General features: G+C 43.6%; 1 protein-coding gene across 1 annotated transcript in view; it reads left to right on the forward strand.

Moving 5' to 3' along the window:
* Positions 1 to 225: 225 nt before the first annotated feature.
* Map2k6 (mitogen-activated protein kinase kinase 6) overlaps positions 226 to 16788 on the forward strand; it is a 117442-nt gene continuing 100879 nt past the window's right edge. Inside the window, exon 1 of the mRNA XM_021176183.2 lies at positions 226 to 550. Within this exon, the coding sequence (XP_021031842.2) occupies positions 535 to 550 (16 nt within the window). The 5' untranslated portion in view covers positions 226 to 534. The remainder of the gene's footprint in view (positions 551 to 16788) is intronic.

The raw sequence follows: 16788 nt of genomic DNA on the forward strand, positions 1-16788 counted from the left end.
GGGGTTTTCTAGAACAGAAAAAAGCCTCCTTTCATGGACCGCGCTGTTTGTCACCCTTCCCTTACTAAAGAGTGTACGTGCGATGTTTATCTGAGTTCTCTGTCGCGCTTAGTCAGTCATCTAGCTCAGCCACCTACAGGAGCACGTTTCCTTAAATCAGAGACGCGTGGACTCTACAGGAGAACTACACTACCCAGCAGGCCTCGCGCCTTTCGCAGGAAGGACGTCTGCGCACTAAGATACTCAGTTCCAAGTTTGGAGCTTTTAGCTGCCAGCCCTGGCCCATCATGTAGCTGCAGCACAGCCTTCCCTAACGTTGCAACTGGGGGAAAAAATCACTTTCTAGACTGTTTTGCAAGGTGTGCAATTCCACTTTGACTCCCTGAAAGTCCATCAGCTGCATCGGTCAAGAGAAACTCCACTTGCATGAAGATTGCACGCCTGCAGCTTGCATCTTTGTTGCAAAACTAGCTACAGAAGAGAAGCAAGGCAAAGTCTTTTGTGCTCCCCTCCCCCATCAAAGGAAAGGGGAAAATGTCTCAGTCGAAAGGTAAGAGACTGTTTGCAGTAGTTGCAAAAAATGCAAAGGCTTATGCATGCATTCATGAATGCATGGATGCAATTTTCGCCCGGCGATTGCATTTTTAAGTTTGAGGTTTGCCACAGCTCAGTTGCATTTCCTGTTTAGTGTGTGTCTTTTTTTTTTCTTTCTTTCTTTTTCTTTTTTTTTTCTTTTCTTTCTTTTTCTTTTTCTTTTTTTCTTTTTTTTGCAGACTCAGAGAGTTCCTGTAAGGCAGGGCTTGCAGTTCAGCTGTGCATTGACATTATTTGCATTCTCTTGCTAGGATTACCGAGCCTTTTTGCCTTTTGCACGGTCAGGAGAGATAGAGCAGGTTGGTAGCGTCTAAATGTGCAATGCTTTATATAATAGTACATTTCTTTAGTATGCACGCATATTCACAGTAATTTTGTGTGCAACAGGAATCCAAACTTTCAAAAAGTCTCAGAGGTGAAGATGAAAGGCAAACCTCGTCTTAAACTAGCAGGAAATTTCTGTGATCTTCTATTCTTTGGGGGGAAGGCACCACTGCGGTGGCAGCATTCAGCTTACATTTTTATTGATTTCGCTGTGGACATTAGGCAACTTTTGACTTTTAAGGGAAGTAAAGGGGAAGTCTGGAGAGCAGTGTATTATTATTATTATTAAAAAAAAGTCTTGCTCTTCCGAGATTTTATACTTTGTATCAGTTGCTTGCAGAGGGGAGGACTTCAATGTGTTGGCCATTTGGAAGATGCTTTTGCGCCTGGGGGAGGATTTCAGGGGGTGAGCGTGTTTGTGAGCATTAGACCAAACCTGAGACTTCACTGTCTCATTGGCAACTACAGTGAAATCTTGTAAGTGTATAACTGCGTAGACTTGGTCAGAAGTTCTGTAATAGGTCAGAAGTTCAGGACTATGGTTGCCTTCTTTTTCTTTTTCAAACTTAATTTAAAAAAATGTTTTGTAAGGTTGTATTTTGCAAACTTACTGATGTTCTGTAGAGGGAACTAAAAAAAAAAAGTCCTGCATGGAGAACCTGAAGAGATGCTTAGGTGCCTGGAAGACCTTTAATGGCTTGTTTTGAGAGCAATCTTCCTTAACATAGAGAAATCTGATGGCATCTGAGAAAAGCCCCAAAATGAAGAGGTATGCTAGGTTAACTGGGGCCACCTCTAGAGCAAGATCTGGGGACATGAAAGTATCCATTAAGCTTTTGCCACACTGTGTTTGGAGTTGTGATACCATTTAATTCTACCAGATGAACATGATGTATCTGATCCCAGGAAGAAAAGGAATTGTTCTTCAGAATTTCAAGTAGTATTGTTTATGGTTGTTCTTTATTTGTTTTGTGTTTAATGTTAGGGGGGGAGGAAATATTTTACCTGTTTCAGAAATGTGCAGATGAACCTAGAAGTTGTCTTTTTAAAATTTTTTTATTTTTATTTAAGGTGTGGATATTCCTTAGCTGGGAAAAACTCAGACTCTTGAGCAGAGAAATCAGAGAGTACAAGAGTCAGTCCATGCTATAGTCCATGCTACAGTCAGTCCACTAAAGAGATAGCTTCTAGTTACTTTGTGTTTGGTAAACATGCACTCATGCATTCAATTCAGCTTAATATATGTGTGTATGCTAAACATGCTTATGTCTGGATACACGTATGCATAATGATTTGTGCATGCACATGCATATTTGCATGTATGTGTTATGTGCATAGAGTTTGGGGGTACACGAGAGAATATTTAAAATGAAGTCTTTTTCTCCAAGAATTAGCGTCTGGTTTGAGAAAGTAAGAATGTGAGGACATTTCTGTGACACAGATTGGGCCAGTGAGATGGCCCCATGGGTAAAGGTGCCTGCTGCCAAGCTGACTATCTTAATTCCATCCTCCAAAGCCAAATGGTGGAAAGAAACTCCTACAAGTTGTCCTTTGACCTCCACATGTTCACCACGCACACCCCCTCCATACAGAATAAGTAAACAGAATTATAATAAAAACTTTTTTTAAGCCCAGCTATTGAAGAGAAATGGGTCTACCACAGTTTCGAGGCAATAATGATTCTTTTATTTGGTGAGTTGTAAGGAAGCTGCAGGAGGAAGGTTATAGGTACTGCGATCCAACCAACCTTACCATCACCCAATTTGGACCTTGGGCTCTAAAGTAACTTCCTCTCTCCATAGTTTCTGGTCTTACTTGTAAGATAAATCACTTTCTCAGCAGGTCATGTTTGTTTTTTGTTTTTGCCTTTGTTTGTTTTTTTCTTTTTCCTTTGGAAGCTAACAGGGAGGTATATATCCACTCTTGATCATGAATCAAGGATGGGTGGTCCTTCATGTCAGTTTCCATTTATGTAGATGAACTTCTTCTACCAGACCTTGCTTGCAAACTATATCTGGTATGAACATGAGGGTTTGTTTGTCCAAATGGAAAGTTATTGGTGGAAAGACGTGGGCAGTTATTCTAGAAATGGCCAGGGGTCTTGTCCTGGATTTTTTTATGTGGACTTTGCCTGGCTCAGCAAGGCTGACTTCAAATAGCCAAAAGCACCCCCCTCCCTTTTTTTTCTACTTAGTTCCAAACTTCTTTCTAATACTTTAGCCAGATGAAATGGGAGGCACGGAGAGAGGTGGGTACAGTCTCACAGTATGAATAATTTAACAGCATGTTCAATTCACGAACCTTTACGAACTTTTCAGATCACTGTAATTCAGTTTTACAGACCTCTAATTTAAGGCATAGCAGAGGCAAAGAATTACAGACTGCCCAGGAGCTGGAAGGACTGGGCTGCTTCTCCCTAGCCTTTTACCAACAGTGAGATTCCGAGAAAGAATTTTCTTAAAAAGAGATCCTGCTTTCCACAGTTGTAAGTTTAGGTGGTATGTTTCTCAGTTTGTTTGTGTTAGCTGTCTGGGGTTGAGCTGACATTTTTTTTTTTTCAAATATTAAAGCAGTAGTGTGCCTTTTGAGGAAATCTGAAATGTAAGTTAACAGGAAGGGTCCAAGAGAGTGCCGGAATTCCTGCATATTACAGGAAGGCAAGCCACAGGAAAAGTGTGTCATCTACCCTACCCGGAGAGAAAGCTATTGTGATCGGCCAAAATGGTCTTCTGAGGAATAGAGGGTGTTCTAGCATCTCCTGGTTTACCTGAAAATATATAAATTTGACCCCTTTAGCAGCCAGTCTTTCTTGCTTCTTTTTCTATTCACTTTGAAATAAAAACCACGAAACAATATGAGCTTATTTTAGTTGAATGCAGTCATAAGTAAGTCATGTAAGAAATGCTTCCAAGTCGTACTTCAGAGGGACATGGAAAATGGCAGGGACCATCTCAGCCCTCCTGAGTTAATCTCTGCGTCTGTAATTCACTCTCCCCCGGAGCACCAGATGTGTGCATTTCTCATTCAGTGTACATGCCTTTGTTGGGTCGTATCAGGCAGACTTGTCATGCTTAGCCTGTAATCTGAGCTGGCGTGTTTTATAACTCTGTTGGTCTCAGGACACCAAGGCAGAATTGGCACCTTGGGCCTCCTGTTTGCTTTGTGTTGGTGTTGCTTTCTCTTCTTTCTAGCATGGTGTGTGTGTGTGTGTGTGTGTGTGTGTGTTGGTGATGCACTTTCTGGACACAAGGGTTGAGATTCTCAGTTTTTCACAGATTAATACTATTAATTATTGTTTTCTAACAACATCCCCTCATCTATTAAAACCTAAAAATTTTACAAGGAGTAGTTTTAAACCTTTAAAATGTTTATAAATAATACTTCTTTTTCTTTTTGGCTTTTCGAGACAGGGTTTCTCTGTTGTATCCCTAACTGTCCTGGAACTCACTCTGTAGACTAGGCTGGCCTTGAACTCAGAAATCCGCCTACCTCTGCCTCCCAAGTGCTGGGATTAAAGGCATGCACCACCACTGCCCAGCATAATACTTCTTTATTATAGGAATATTCAATAGAAAAGGAAAACAAAAATGACTAATGCCTGCATATTGCATTGTGACATATATGCTTTAGGCTTTTGGTCTGTGCCTGTGAGTTTGAAAAATGCAAGATATGTGGCCCACTAGTGCCTACTAGACTACTTTTCATTTCACCAATGTACTATGAAGTGTGTCTGAATCCATGCACCTCTATGTTTGCAGTATCCAGCTCCATTGCATTTGCTCAAGTAGAATTTCAATACCTGTTTTCTTCAAGACTCTTTCACACTTATTGCCACATATTCCCGGGCAAACGATGGCAAGAGACTGAATTCCAGGAAGTCAACTGCAGATTGTGAATGTCGACTTCTCCTTTATCCCCCAGTACTTTTTCTCTATTTCAAAAACCAGGCTTTTACTATCCTTAGTATATAAGTGGTCCATATTACTTGAAAAGTTTAAACCAAAGAGGAAATTCATGATGAGAGCACGCAACTTGAGCTAACTTTGATGGTACATGCCTTTTAAATCTTGAAACTAGGTAGACAGAGGCAAGTGGATCTCTGTGAGTTCAAAAACACCCTGGTCAACATAGTGAGTTCTAGGCCTGCCAGAGCTGCATAGTGAGTTATCTCAAAAATTGCACACACACACACACACACACACACACACAACCTCAAACTTCTCAGGGATAAATTGCTGTTCACCTTTGATAACTATCTTTGTACACACAGTCTTACATGTGTTATTTTACTGTTTGGGATATTTTCCTTAAACTCTCCCGTGACACTTGGCTGTCTTCCCACACTGGTACACACACGCAGTGACCTCACTCTTTGTTACAGTTGTGAGTGTTTTGACTTGTAAGAACACAGCCACACACTCAGTCTTCCACGGGCTTTCACACAACTGCCATTTTATTTGTAGGCAGAAACAGCATTGCAAGGAATTCCTTGGAATTAGCTTATTGCACAGCAGCTCAATTCGTTCATTCTTTCTTTCTTTTTTTAAAGTTTGCATTAAAAACCTTCTCATATGATATCTTTTAATTATAGTCTTCCCCTACTCCAACTCCTCCCAGCCACTCTCTACCTCCCGACCATCCAACTTCATGTTCTTTCTCTCTCTGAAAGCAAAAACAGAAACAAACCAAACTTAGGATGGGCAAACTACAAAAATATCAATAAAACAAACAAACAAAGAAATTAACAAAACAAAAAGCGGAACACACACACACACACACACACCTTACCTGTGCACCCCATGGTGTGTATTTTGCGCTGGCCAACTACTTTTGGCCAGTTGATAAATAGTATTTATATTTGATTCCTACTTATATATTTTGAAGTAATAAGTTGGAAATGTTCATTTTTCTTGACATTTCTGTTTCATTTGTTTTCCCCCCTCATAAAATATATCTTGAACATTTTCACATAAAGATAAAATTATTTTTATAGTTAGGCCATAAAACCCCAAGACTGTAGAGGTTGGATAATCATACGTTAGAACTTCGGTTCTATACAAGTAAATAATTTCACTCCTTGATAAGTTCTAATTTTATTTTTGACCAAAATGTCTTGTGTACATATCACATATTTTATAATGTAAACTCAGTATGTTTACACTGTCGATTGCTGTCCAGACTCACATGAAAATCAGAAAGAAATTATAATCGTCTACTTTGAATTCCAGCCTGAAAAAATAATCTATTTTTGGGTGTGTCTGGAGTTCTAATTACCTCCACTGAGGAAAAAAAATAGCTTTTCTTTAGTTTTGTAAGTAATTTTTAGGTAGCACCTGGTTGTTTTGTGGACCTTGATAGAAAATAATGAATTGTTTCAGTTTTAATTACAAGGCTAATTCCAAGGAACCGCTGATTGAAATTTACAGCATTAAAACAACTAAGCCTACAGTTAATGTTGTTGACCTCCCAAGTTACCTGTCAGGCAGGTGTGATGCATTCCTTACCTAACTCTCAGGAAGCCTACGCACCATGCATTCTGGGACTTCCTGAGAAGACATAAGGATAGGAAAAGAGTCCCCAGCACAGGTTTGGCACTCTGCAAATGAGCGGGCCAAGGCCTTAGAATCAGTTCGTTCCCTGCTGATATACTACAGCCACAGGTAAAGGGGACTTGGGATTCCTTGTTCAAAGTTCTTTTCACTGTGCTACACAGCAACACCGTTCATCCACGTTTATAATAAACTCCTCCCTGCTCCCTCAGAAGTTAGTGTATTTTACATTTCCCATTTTGTTTACTTTGTGGGGAGCAGCCTGGGGGGCGGGGAGGGGGGGTGAGGAAGGAGGCTGATGATATAATCATCCGAGCTTATTATTCTTCACCCAAGAAATGGTGACCCATGAATCATGGTGGTAGGATTTCTTACCAGTTCTCTGCCAAGAGAGCGTTTGCAAATGCTCCCGTCCTGACTGCCAGTTGCTTACCGAGTTCGGCTCTGAGCTTTAAGCTCTATAATTACAGTTTGCCTTTTGTGGACTCTCTCCTTGGAGAGATCTTGCTGGGTAGGTGAACTTCACATATGTCTGTGCTTCCAGTAACTCTTTCAAGGTTCGGTTTTGTTTATCGATAACCGGGTAATCAGTGTTTTATCGTTAACCAGTAATTGGTGTTCGGCCAATATTTTCTGAATTTATTTCTTCAGCAGTAAGGATGGTTGTCATTCTCGATCCCCCGCGCCCCCTCCAAAGGTTTGCAGTAAATAAGCTGTTAAACACAGTTGCCTTTACTCTTCCTTGTTTGCATTCGGAGTCTCATTATCCCTTTGCTTGGTCATTTGGAAGTTGCAAAAATAGCAAAAAGATAGTGGCTGCAGACCGGTCCTTCCTAGATAACCCTGTAAACAGGTTTAAAAGTTGCATGGTCCTTTACTAACTTTTTTGTTTTAAAAACTTGAGGAGAGGTGGGGGGGGGGGCGATGGCTCAGTGGTTGAGAGTGCTCATTCTACAACCAGGAGGGTTTCATTTCAAACCTCCAGCACCCGCATACAAAACTGTGCAGGATTTAAGTACCCGGGTCCGTAGCATCGCTGGGTAGAGGGAGGCAGGTGAATTTCAGAGCTCCATGGCCGGGGAGCCTAGTTGAAATGGCTGCTGGCTCAGTGAATGAAAGATCTTGTCTCAAGGCAGTAAGGTGAAGAGCAACGAATAGTCCTCCCCTCCTACGTGGAGTACGTGCCTGGGTAAGGACTTGCCGGCTTACGGACGTGTCACGCTTGTGTAGCGCACACACATTCAACACACGCATACACAAGCATATATAAAAAACAACAACAACAACAAAAAAAAAACCCAAAAAAACAAAAAACAAAAGGGAAAAGTGACATGCCGATCAGTGGTAGAGGTGCTTAGTCATTGGGACCCAAGATGAACGGCCCAAAGGAGCATCGTTGGTAGGACAGAAATGAGTCCCTCGCGGCTTTCTCTGCTTTTAGTTTCTATGTCTATGGAGTTTCCGAGGCAGGGTTTCTCTGTATAGCCCTGGCTGTCCTGGAACTCACTTTGTAGACCAGGCTGGCCTCAAACTCAGAAATCCGCCTGCCTCTGCCTCCCCAGTGCTGGGATTAAAGGCGTCCGCCACCACTTCCCGCTCCTCTATGGACTTTTTTGAAGGGTAGTTAGAGGCAATTGAGAAAAATGTTAGCAGTAGGCTTCCCTCCAATAAAACAGATCTGCGAGTACACCCAGTCAATCCTGGGATTCCTTACTTCCGCCTTGACCGCCACCTAGGCCACTGCCCCCTCCCAACCCAGACTCCACCCCCACCCCCCGCGCGCCTTCCTGGATTGTGGTCTTCTGTCCCCAAACTTGTCCGTGCAGTTTGATATCTAGACAACATGCCTACTCTTTCTATTTTGAAGAGGAGAATCTGGGAAGTCGATCACAATCTCTTGTTACTCAGGAGTCAAGTCTTAAAGGGGCATTTGTAAGATTCCCCTGTCGTGTGTCTTGCTTTCTTACCTCCTTAAGCTCCCTGGGCTCAGTCTTTTTTTTTTTTTTTTTTTTTTGTTTGTTTTTTTTTTTTTTTTTTTTTTGGTTTCTCTGTGTAGCCTTGTCTGTCCTGGAACTCACTCTGTAGACCAGGCTGGCCTCGAACTCAGAAGTCTCTGCCTCCCAAGTGCTAGGATTAAAGGCATGCAACACCACCACCTGGCTTCCTGGGCTCAGTCTTAGAAGTAGATCCCTACCATGCACAGCATTCTGAAATGCTGTAACCCGCCCCCAGCCCCCCTCCCCCCATTCGTGTCACTATGAGTGAAACCGATTTCCTGCTCAGTTTTGGTAGTGCCAAAAATCGAATCCAGGGCTTCGTGCCCTCGATGCCTGCTCTGCTGGGCTTTAGCCCAGCTCTAATTTACATTTTTAAAATAGACACCTCACATGTAGAGTGTAGTATTATAATTCAATAAATACATGCAAGGAGTGCTGAGAAAAGCTCTAGTAATAATTGTCCTCTCTCTCTCTCTCTCTCTCTCTCTCTCTCTCTCTCTCCATTTCTGTGTACTGACGACCTTTAAGCTCTTCTTGTCCAGTTATCTTGAAATATATAATTTCTTTCAACTCTACGTACATTACCTTGGGTGAGGACTGGGCTGGGCGCGAAGCTCAATTGGTAAGAGTGCCTGGTTAGCATGTGTGAAGCCCCGAGTTTGATCCCCAACACTGCCTGAAGTGGGCGTGGCGGTGCCCACCTGTAATTCCATCACTTAGGAGGCAGAGGCAGGTGGGTCAGAAGGTCAAGGTCATCCTTGGCTAAGTAGCAAGTTAGAGACTAGCCTTGGCTGTGTGAAACTGAATTTCAAAGACAGACAGACAGACGGATAGATAGAAACTGAATTTCAAAGATAGATAACAGACAGACAGACAGACAGACACATAGATAAGAAACAAACATGAAGGAGAAGGGATAAATGTTTGTATTTTACTAGAATTTTGGTTCTTTTGTTTTGTTTTTTGTTTTTTTGTTTTTTTCGAGACAGGGTTTCTCTGAGTAGCCCTGGCTGTCCTGGAACTTACTTTGTAGACCAGGCTGGCCTCGAACTCAGAAATCCGCCTGCCTCTGCCTCCCTATGTTTTGGTTCTTATTGCCAGTTTTCAACAACTGCAAAATAACCACAAAATGATATTTTATGTTGAGTGAAAGAGATATAACATCCAAATTCCGTGTCCACAAGGAAAGTTTCATAGCTATGATCGCTTAGTTTCCGTGGCTGGTGTTGGCTCCCCAGGACTAGGATGGGGTAGGTAGTTCTAACAGAATTTGTGTCCCACAAAGTAGAAAATATTTACCGTTTGTCCTTCCTTGTCTGAGAATGTTTGCTCCAACTTTACCCAGGTGAGTGGCGTCAGTGGGGTCTTGTTACGGCAGGACTCCGGCTGCACTCCTCCTCGACTTTGATGGGACATTGTTAACTTGGATCACTCTGGCCTGCCATTCCTCTGGCCACCTCTTGGGCCCAGCTCACAGGAAATGTCTGAGTGTCCTTTCTCTTAGCCATGAGAATTTAGGTCATTGCTCATTTCCGCCCGAAATGTCACTCATCCCCTTTATTCCGTCTAGGGTCCTTTGCCCTTCCCTGTGCGGTGCACTTCCTGTTGGCTTTGCCCCTTTTGCTTTCCTCTCATTGAGAAGTCTCCATTCATTTTTCTCCCCGTGGTCTCCATCCTCTCCTTGATCCCGTGGTTTGTTAGAAAGTGCGTTCAAAGCCTCATGCTCTCGCCTTTGTCTGGCTTTGCTGACAAAGCATGGCCTGGCCCAGAGGTTCCAGAGATTCTTTTGTGTGAAGATGAAAGTCTTCTTCCACGCTAGAAGATTTTCCATGCTACAGGGAGAGTTTTCAGGTTCTGGTCTCCTGAAAACACTGGAATGTTTGCTTCCGGTTATCCCTAGCCCCGGTAGCTTGTTTAATGGCAGCTTCTTGGTCATGCTGAGTGCCCCTTTGTTTATATAGTTACTTAAGTCATGTGCACTGTGTATACTTAAGAGGCATGGTTGTCATAAAGGTTCTGAGAGCGAAGGAAAGTGGAAGATGTCGGAGGACAGAGACATTTGGGCAGGGCGCAATCAGGGTTTTTTTTTTGTTTGTTTGTTTTTTTGTTTTTTTAATTTACCTTGATTAAGTGACATACAGTGAAGGAACTAGTTCCCAGGCGTCCAGAAGGGGGCGCTGCTGTGAGTTCACTCTGTTTCAGACACTGTGCTGCTCCACGATGCCTGTGAATTATTATATCGACTCTCCCTCTTGCTCAGTGAGGTGATATTTCATTTTGTAGATGGGCAAACCGAGGCCAGAGAGGTTAAAAACTCAGATGTCGGTTAGACTGACAGTAGCAGAGCTACAGGAGGTTGTAGTCAAGGTCCACGGGAGTCCGGAACCTGAGCTCTGTTCCACTTTGGAACTGTACCTCCAACGTCCATTTGCAAAACCCTATGCACAAAAGGAATGGCTGCGGATTGAAAATTTGACCTGAGCCCATAGGGGCGCACGTGGATTTGGGCATGCCTGGGTCAGTTTGGTAATTAAGAGGGGTGACCTGAGTCTAACTTTTTCTAAGTTCCTTTAGCCATGTCTCTTTAAGTGTCTGTTGAGTGTGGGACGCCGAGTCTGACACATTCTGATTCTGCCTGTTGAGCTCCAAGCGAACACTTCTATTTGGTTGAAAGAAGCTGACTACAGTTGATCAGCTGACAGGTATTGATGCATGTCTCCTGGAAGTTTATGTTAAAACATTGGTAGCGGATGGTTTTGTTCGCTGCTGGGAGGTTGGATTGCTGAGAAACAGAGACGAAGCAAATGGTGTGTGTGTGTGTGTGTGCGCGATACTGCTTTAAACCAGAACATAGCCAACCCTGGTTCCCTTTTGGCTTGGCTATTTCCTTTCTTCCTGGTGATTTCTATAGAAGTTTATCAACTGCAATTTCCTTGAAATTATGAATAAACCCCTATCTCCACCGTCTTCCTCTTGTATTGGACAGTGTGAGGGAACCTGAGATTACATCTGTGTAGTTGAGAAGCTAGAAGGAGTTGGGAATGAATAGTTATATATTTTTTTAATTTACTTAATTATTAGAGACAAACTCTCATTATATAGCTTAAGCTACTTTGGAGCTAGCGATGAAGCTATGAGCAAGCTACTTTTGGACTCAAACAGGCTAGCACTGAACTCGTGGTGATCCTCCTGCATCCACCCCTTAAGTGCTGGGTTGATAGTTGTGTTCCGCCATGCCAGCTATGTATCTCCCAAAGACTGCCTTCTTGTCTTTTCTTGCAGCCAAAGCTGAGCGGTCATACCCATGCTTCAACCTGTGGAAACGGAGGATGTAGGTATTGTGTAGCTGGGAATTTAGTCTCTTCCGTTATCCTCTGTCCTCTAATCACACACACGAGATGGGATGACTTAGGCATAAGAGCAAGACTCTGTGGACCCTTACAGAGCAGTCTCCTAAGAACCAATGAATACACAAAAGCAGCTCTTTGGGAGGCATTTGAGAACGATGCGTTGCACACTTCCTTTTTAATTTACCCCTCTCCGTACTCCATACCTACTTTGTCATCTGACAAACAAAGCAAACCTCAGAGCAGTCCCAGATTGGACATATTTAAAGGGGAGGCTCGGGCAGTGAATTTGTTTGGAGCAATTCAACATGTAGACTTTTGAAAAGTTGTTATGATGTTTAAGGCATCCGGCTGGTGAGAGAGATGCGGCTGGGTAATCATGATACTGGGGATATGGCGACTCAGCAGTTAGGAGCACTTGCGGCTCTTGAAGAGGACCTGGGTTCAGTTCCCAGCACTTACATCATGACTCACTATCTCCTGCATTCTTCTGGCTTCCATGGACACCAGTCATGCACACAGTGCCCATGCATACATGCAGGCAGAACACTCTGCACATAATAATACATCTTTGAAAACAATAGTGTGCAGGGTGGACGTGGGGAAAGTACACTTGATTCTACTCTTCTCGTCATTCACTAGGAAGCCTTGCAACAATCTACTTCAACCCCAAGCTGCCAAGTCCTCCCCTTCTCAGTGGAGAGACTGACACTCATTGAGGGAGCTGTCAGGAGGATTAAGGTAGGTTGTGCACATGATATGCTTTGCTCTGTGCTTGGCCCTCATTCATTTTACAAGTGTTCACTGAGTGTGTGTCCTCACAGTTGGTAGGGGAATGGTCGTGCAATCTTCAGAGTTGATGAGGATTTGAGTCCCTGATCCAAAGTAGAGGAGGGGAGGAATCTTGACTCTAATATCCAGGGGTAGCACCCGAATGCTGGTATAGGCAAGGCAGCTTCTCAGAAGAGTAGAAAGGCAGAGGAAAGGGCAGAGGAGAAAATGACCAGGAAAATACCTGGGCAAAGACCCCCTGCCTCTTTTCAAAGCCCTTCGTTTTTCATAGCAAGGTAAACAGGGCACTGCTTGTAAGCGGCATGTGTCCTGTGTCACGATTTTAGGTAGTGCGCGTTTGCCTTGTGGGGACTCCAGGAAGTCTGGAGGTTAATAGGTAAGCAAGTATATTGTATCAGCCAGGTTTATAGGCACACTGTAATTATATACGCAAACTGTTGGTTCACTAACCAGCGTCTCGCTGGGTCAGGGAATATTTTCCAGAGCACGGTTGCGGTACAATTTTCATTTTTTTTTTATAACCTACTCACATGGGAGCTTCAATTTTCTCTTTTCCAGAGCTGTTTGCAAGAGGGGCAAAGTCATACAGTATACTTCTAAATTCTTACGTTAGAGTGGCATTCTAGAGGCCTCTTTTTTTTTTTTACTAAGCCAATTCTCTCAAGACATTCATATACACATGGATATAACTTATCTCTTAAACAATATTTTCTGGAAATTGTCTGTACATTTTTTAATTGTACCTATAGCGACATAATTTCTAAAAACATACAGTTTGGAAAATAAATTATATCTTCTGGAACTGATAGATCAAATTGATTCCTTTTGCTAGCTCCACTTCAAAACCATAGTGACCTTATGCTCTCAGTCTCAAAGTGGGCTTTTTCTCCAAGAACAACCCTATACTTAGTCACCATCATTTCTCTTCCCCCAACTCCGTTCAGAGTCGGAAGAGTGGGTAGGGGGTAAGGTGAACCACTCCCAGGTGGAGGTGAGCCAGCCACAGAGCTGGCTCCCCTCATTTTGTTGAGGAGTTACAGAAAATGTCAAAGCCAGCCAGGTGCATAGCACATGTCAGCCATATTGTTTCTTCCAGGTTGCTTGCCCAGCGATCTGTGGGATTTTGTTCTTGGGTGAGCTTCTGTTCATGAAGGGAAAGTAAGAGAGGCTGCAGATTCCATCTTGGAAGTGGTTTCAAGAAAGAACTGAGATGTTTTGATGGGTTTGAGTTAGAATATTTTTCTCCATCCTGAATTTCAATCTTTTCTTTTTTTATGTGAGTGCTTTTATGTCTCTTTCTGTGTGTATGTGTATCTGTATGTATGTTGTGTGCATATGTGTGTGCCTGTGCATGTGTGGGGTATGTGCATATGTGTACGTGTGCACATGTGGGATGTGTGTGTGTGTGTGTCCGTTCGTGTTCATGTGTATGTATATGGAGGCTAAAGAGTGACTTCAGGCGTTGTTCAGGAGTCATCTACCTTGGGGCTGGAGAGAAGGGTTAGTCGTTAAGAGCACTCCCTGCTCTTGAGAAGGACCCCAGTTCAAGTCTCAGCACCGACACTGGGTGACTCACAACCTGCAGCTTCAGGGAACCCGATGCCTCTGGCCCCCTGGAACACCTGCGCTCATGCATTTGAGCGTGTGTTCATGTGTGCATAATTAAAGATCGCATAATTCTTAAAAAGAAAAATTGATAAGAGAAAAGTCACCTCCCTTGTTTTGTGAGACAATGGCTTTTATTGTTCTGGGCTCACTGATTATCTGGCTAGGCTGGCTAGCCAAGGAGCTCCAGGGATCAGCTTGCCTCCACCTCTCCAGTGCCAGTCTTACAAGCATAGATCTCTAGGATTGGCTTCTTCCTGTGGGTCCTGGGGATTGAGCCTCAGTCCTCATGCTTGCATAGTAACCACCTTTTCAGTTCTTGGAGCTCAGCCTTTCGAATGTTATGTGTCTAAGAGAAAGTCTCTGGTCAGTACTGAGGATGGTGAGACTTGGAGGGCTCTGTCCTTCTTGGTTAGAGCATTACTGCCCAGCTTAACCCGATCCTATGTACCCTGTGGATACAGAGACAGAGTCCTGTGTCTGCCTTCTAGAAGCCTGTTTGTTGTCTTGTGGGATGCATTTGTATGTTAAGGCTGCTGGGACAAAGGGTCACACGTTGGGTGGCCTGAACACTAGACAGAAAGTGGATCCTAGATCTGGAGGTTGGAGGTCTGAAGTCAAGCTGGCAGTAGGTTTTGCTTCTGAGGGATAGGGCGGTGATCTGTGCCTCTCTCCTAGCTTCTGGTGGTTTATTGGCAAGCCTCCACCCTTCCTATGTAGACTCGCCACCCAGGTCTTTGCCCTCCGAGTCACAGGGTATTCTAACTTGTCTGTGTGTCTGGATTCAAAATGTCCCCCCCCTTTCTTTTTTTAAATAAGGAAACTAGTCATACTGGAACAGGGGCCCACCCGATTCCAGGGTGACATCATCTCAAGTAATGACATGCAACCACCCTGTTTTCCAGTTAGGTCACATTCTGAGGTGTTGGTAGTTAGGGTTTCAGAGCATTACATCTTGGAGGACATGGCTCAGCCTATGTATGACTCGGGGGAAACAAAGATGCCAGCAGACCTATATTATGCTGTGTGATAAAAAGCAGGTAAAGAACAGAACAGAATGCTTCAAGGTACTGATGAAATAAGGCTTGTGGGAGACGGGGAAGCCTGTCCGCAAGGGAAGGTGATTTTCTGTCATCGTAGAGGTTAAAGTGTGCTTCCCAGGAGAATAAGGAGATACAACAGAGTCTCATTTGCTGGAGGTTGAGAACTTCTGCAGTGAGATGTGTTAAGTTAGAAAACAAATGTGCACAAGCACGCGTGAACACACGCCGTGTTGCCACCAATTCCCAACGTTGACAACTTATCAGTAGGGAGACTAATGAATCACTTTCTGGGGTTGCTATGGGCAACTCTGTAGTATAGACCCAGGGGCGGGGTCTTAGGGGTCGAGGGAGAGGGCTTCCTTCCCATGGTAACAAGTGGCCATAGTCTCTGTGGAGCGCAGGTTGGGAAATGAGAGTCAGGTCTAAGCATCTGTAGCCAAGGGAAACTTATTTTTAGAAAATGCCTGCAAGCCTTAATAAAAAGGAGTACTCAAGTATTACCAAACATTTGTAATATTGACTTTTTGGGGGTGGGTACTGGGGATAGAACCTTGCATTCGGAGGCTAGGATATCTCCATTGACGTACAGACCCAGCCCTTGGCTATTAACAAAAGGCCCTTTAAGTTGTGTGTTGGTGAACATGTATGTAAACTAAGGAGCAGCTTCATCATGGTAACAGAATCTGGACCATCAGCGTAAGAGTCATATGTTGGAATGGCTACTTTACATATGGGCTACTTCATGAGAAGAGTCAGTGAAGGAAGAAATGGTTGGTCGTGGTGCTGATGGTTAATCACTGGGAAATAGCTTTGTTGTTGTTGTTGTTTTGGAATAAGTGTTTTATCATGCATCTACTGTCCCACTGGCAGCTAATGGCCAGTCTGGAAGTCAGGTGGGCAACCTGGAGAATGTCCAGGGATGGGGGTGGGGGTGGGGAGTGAAGTTTAAGTCCAAAAGCTCATAAAATCATCACCTGTATCGTTGCACTTAAGGGTGCTCTAAAATGAGGTCATTGGGAAAGAGGGCAGAGATGAGACAGATGAATGAACTGATATAATAAGAAGGCTGGAAGGAAATGCATGGAAAAGGAAAGGGAAGGGAAGGGAAGGGAAGGGAAGGGAAGGGAAGGGAAGGGAAGGGAAGGGAAGGAAAGGAAAGGAAAGGAAAGGAAAGGAAAGGAAAGGAAAGGAAAGGAGGAAGCAAGCAAGCAAGCAACCAGTATGCCTGGCTAGACTTATATATCAATTAGCTGTAATGTGGAGGTCATCTTGGGATAGGTGAACCAAACATCCAAAGAAGCCAGGCAGAAAGTTAGGGATGAAATAAGTCATCATGGAAAGGAAGGAAGAGAGAATGGAGAAGCCAATACAGAGCACTGAGCAGAGAGTAAAAGAGTCCAAGAAACCAGGCAAGGTGTCAGGTGCATGGGCTGGAGAGCTCAGTGGTTAAGAGCACTCTTTCTTTCTCCAGAGGACCTGGGCGTGGTTTCTGTCTACCCACACTGTAGTTCTCAAGTGTCTGTAACTCCACTTCCAG

This window comes from Mus caroli, chromosome 11 (genome assembly GCF_900094665.2).
Source record: "Mus caroli chromosome 11, CAROLI_EIJ_v1.1, whole genome shotgun sequence".
Classification (NCBI taxonomy): Eukaryota; Metazoa; Chordata; class Mammalia; order Rodentia; family Muridae; genus Mus; species Mus caroli.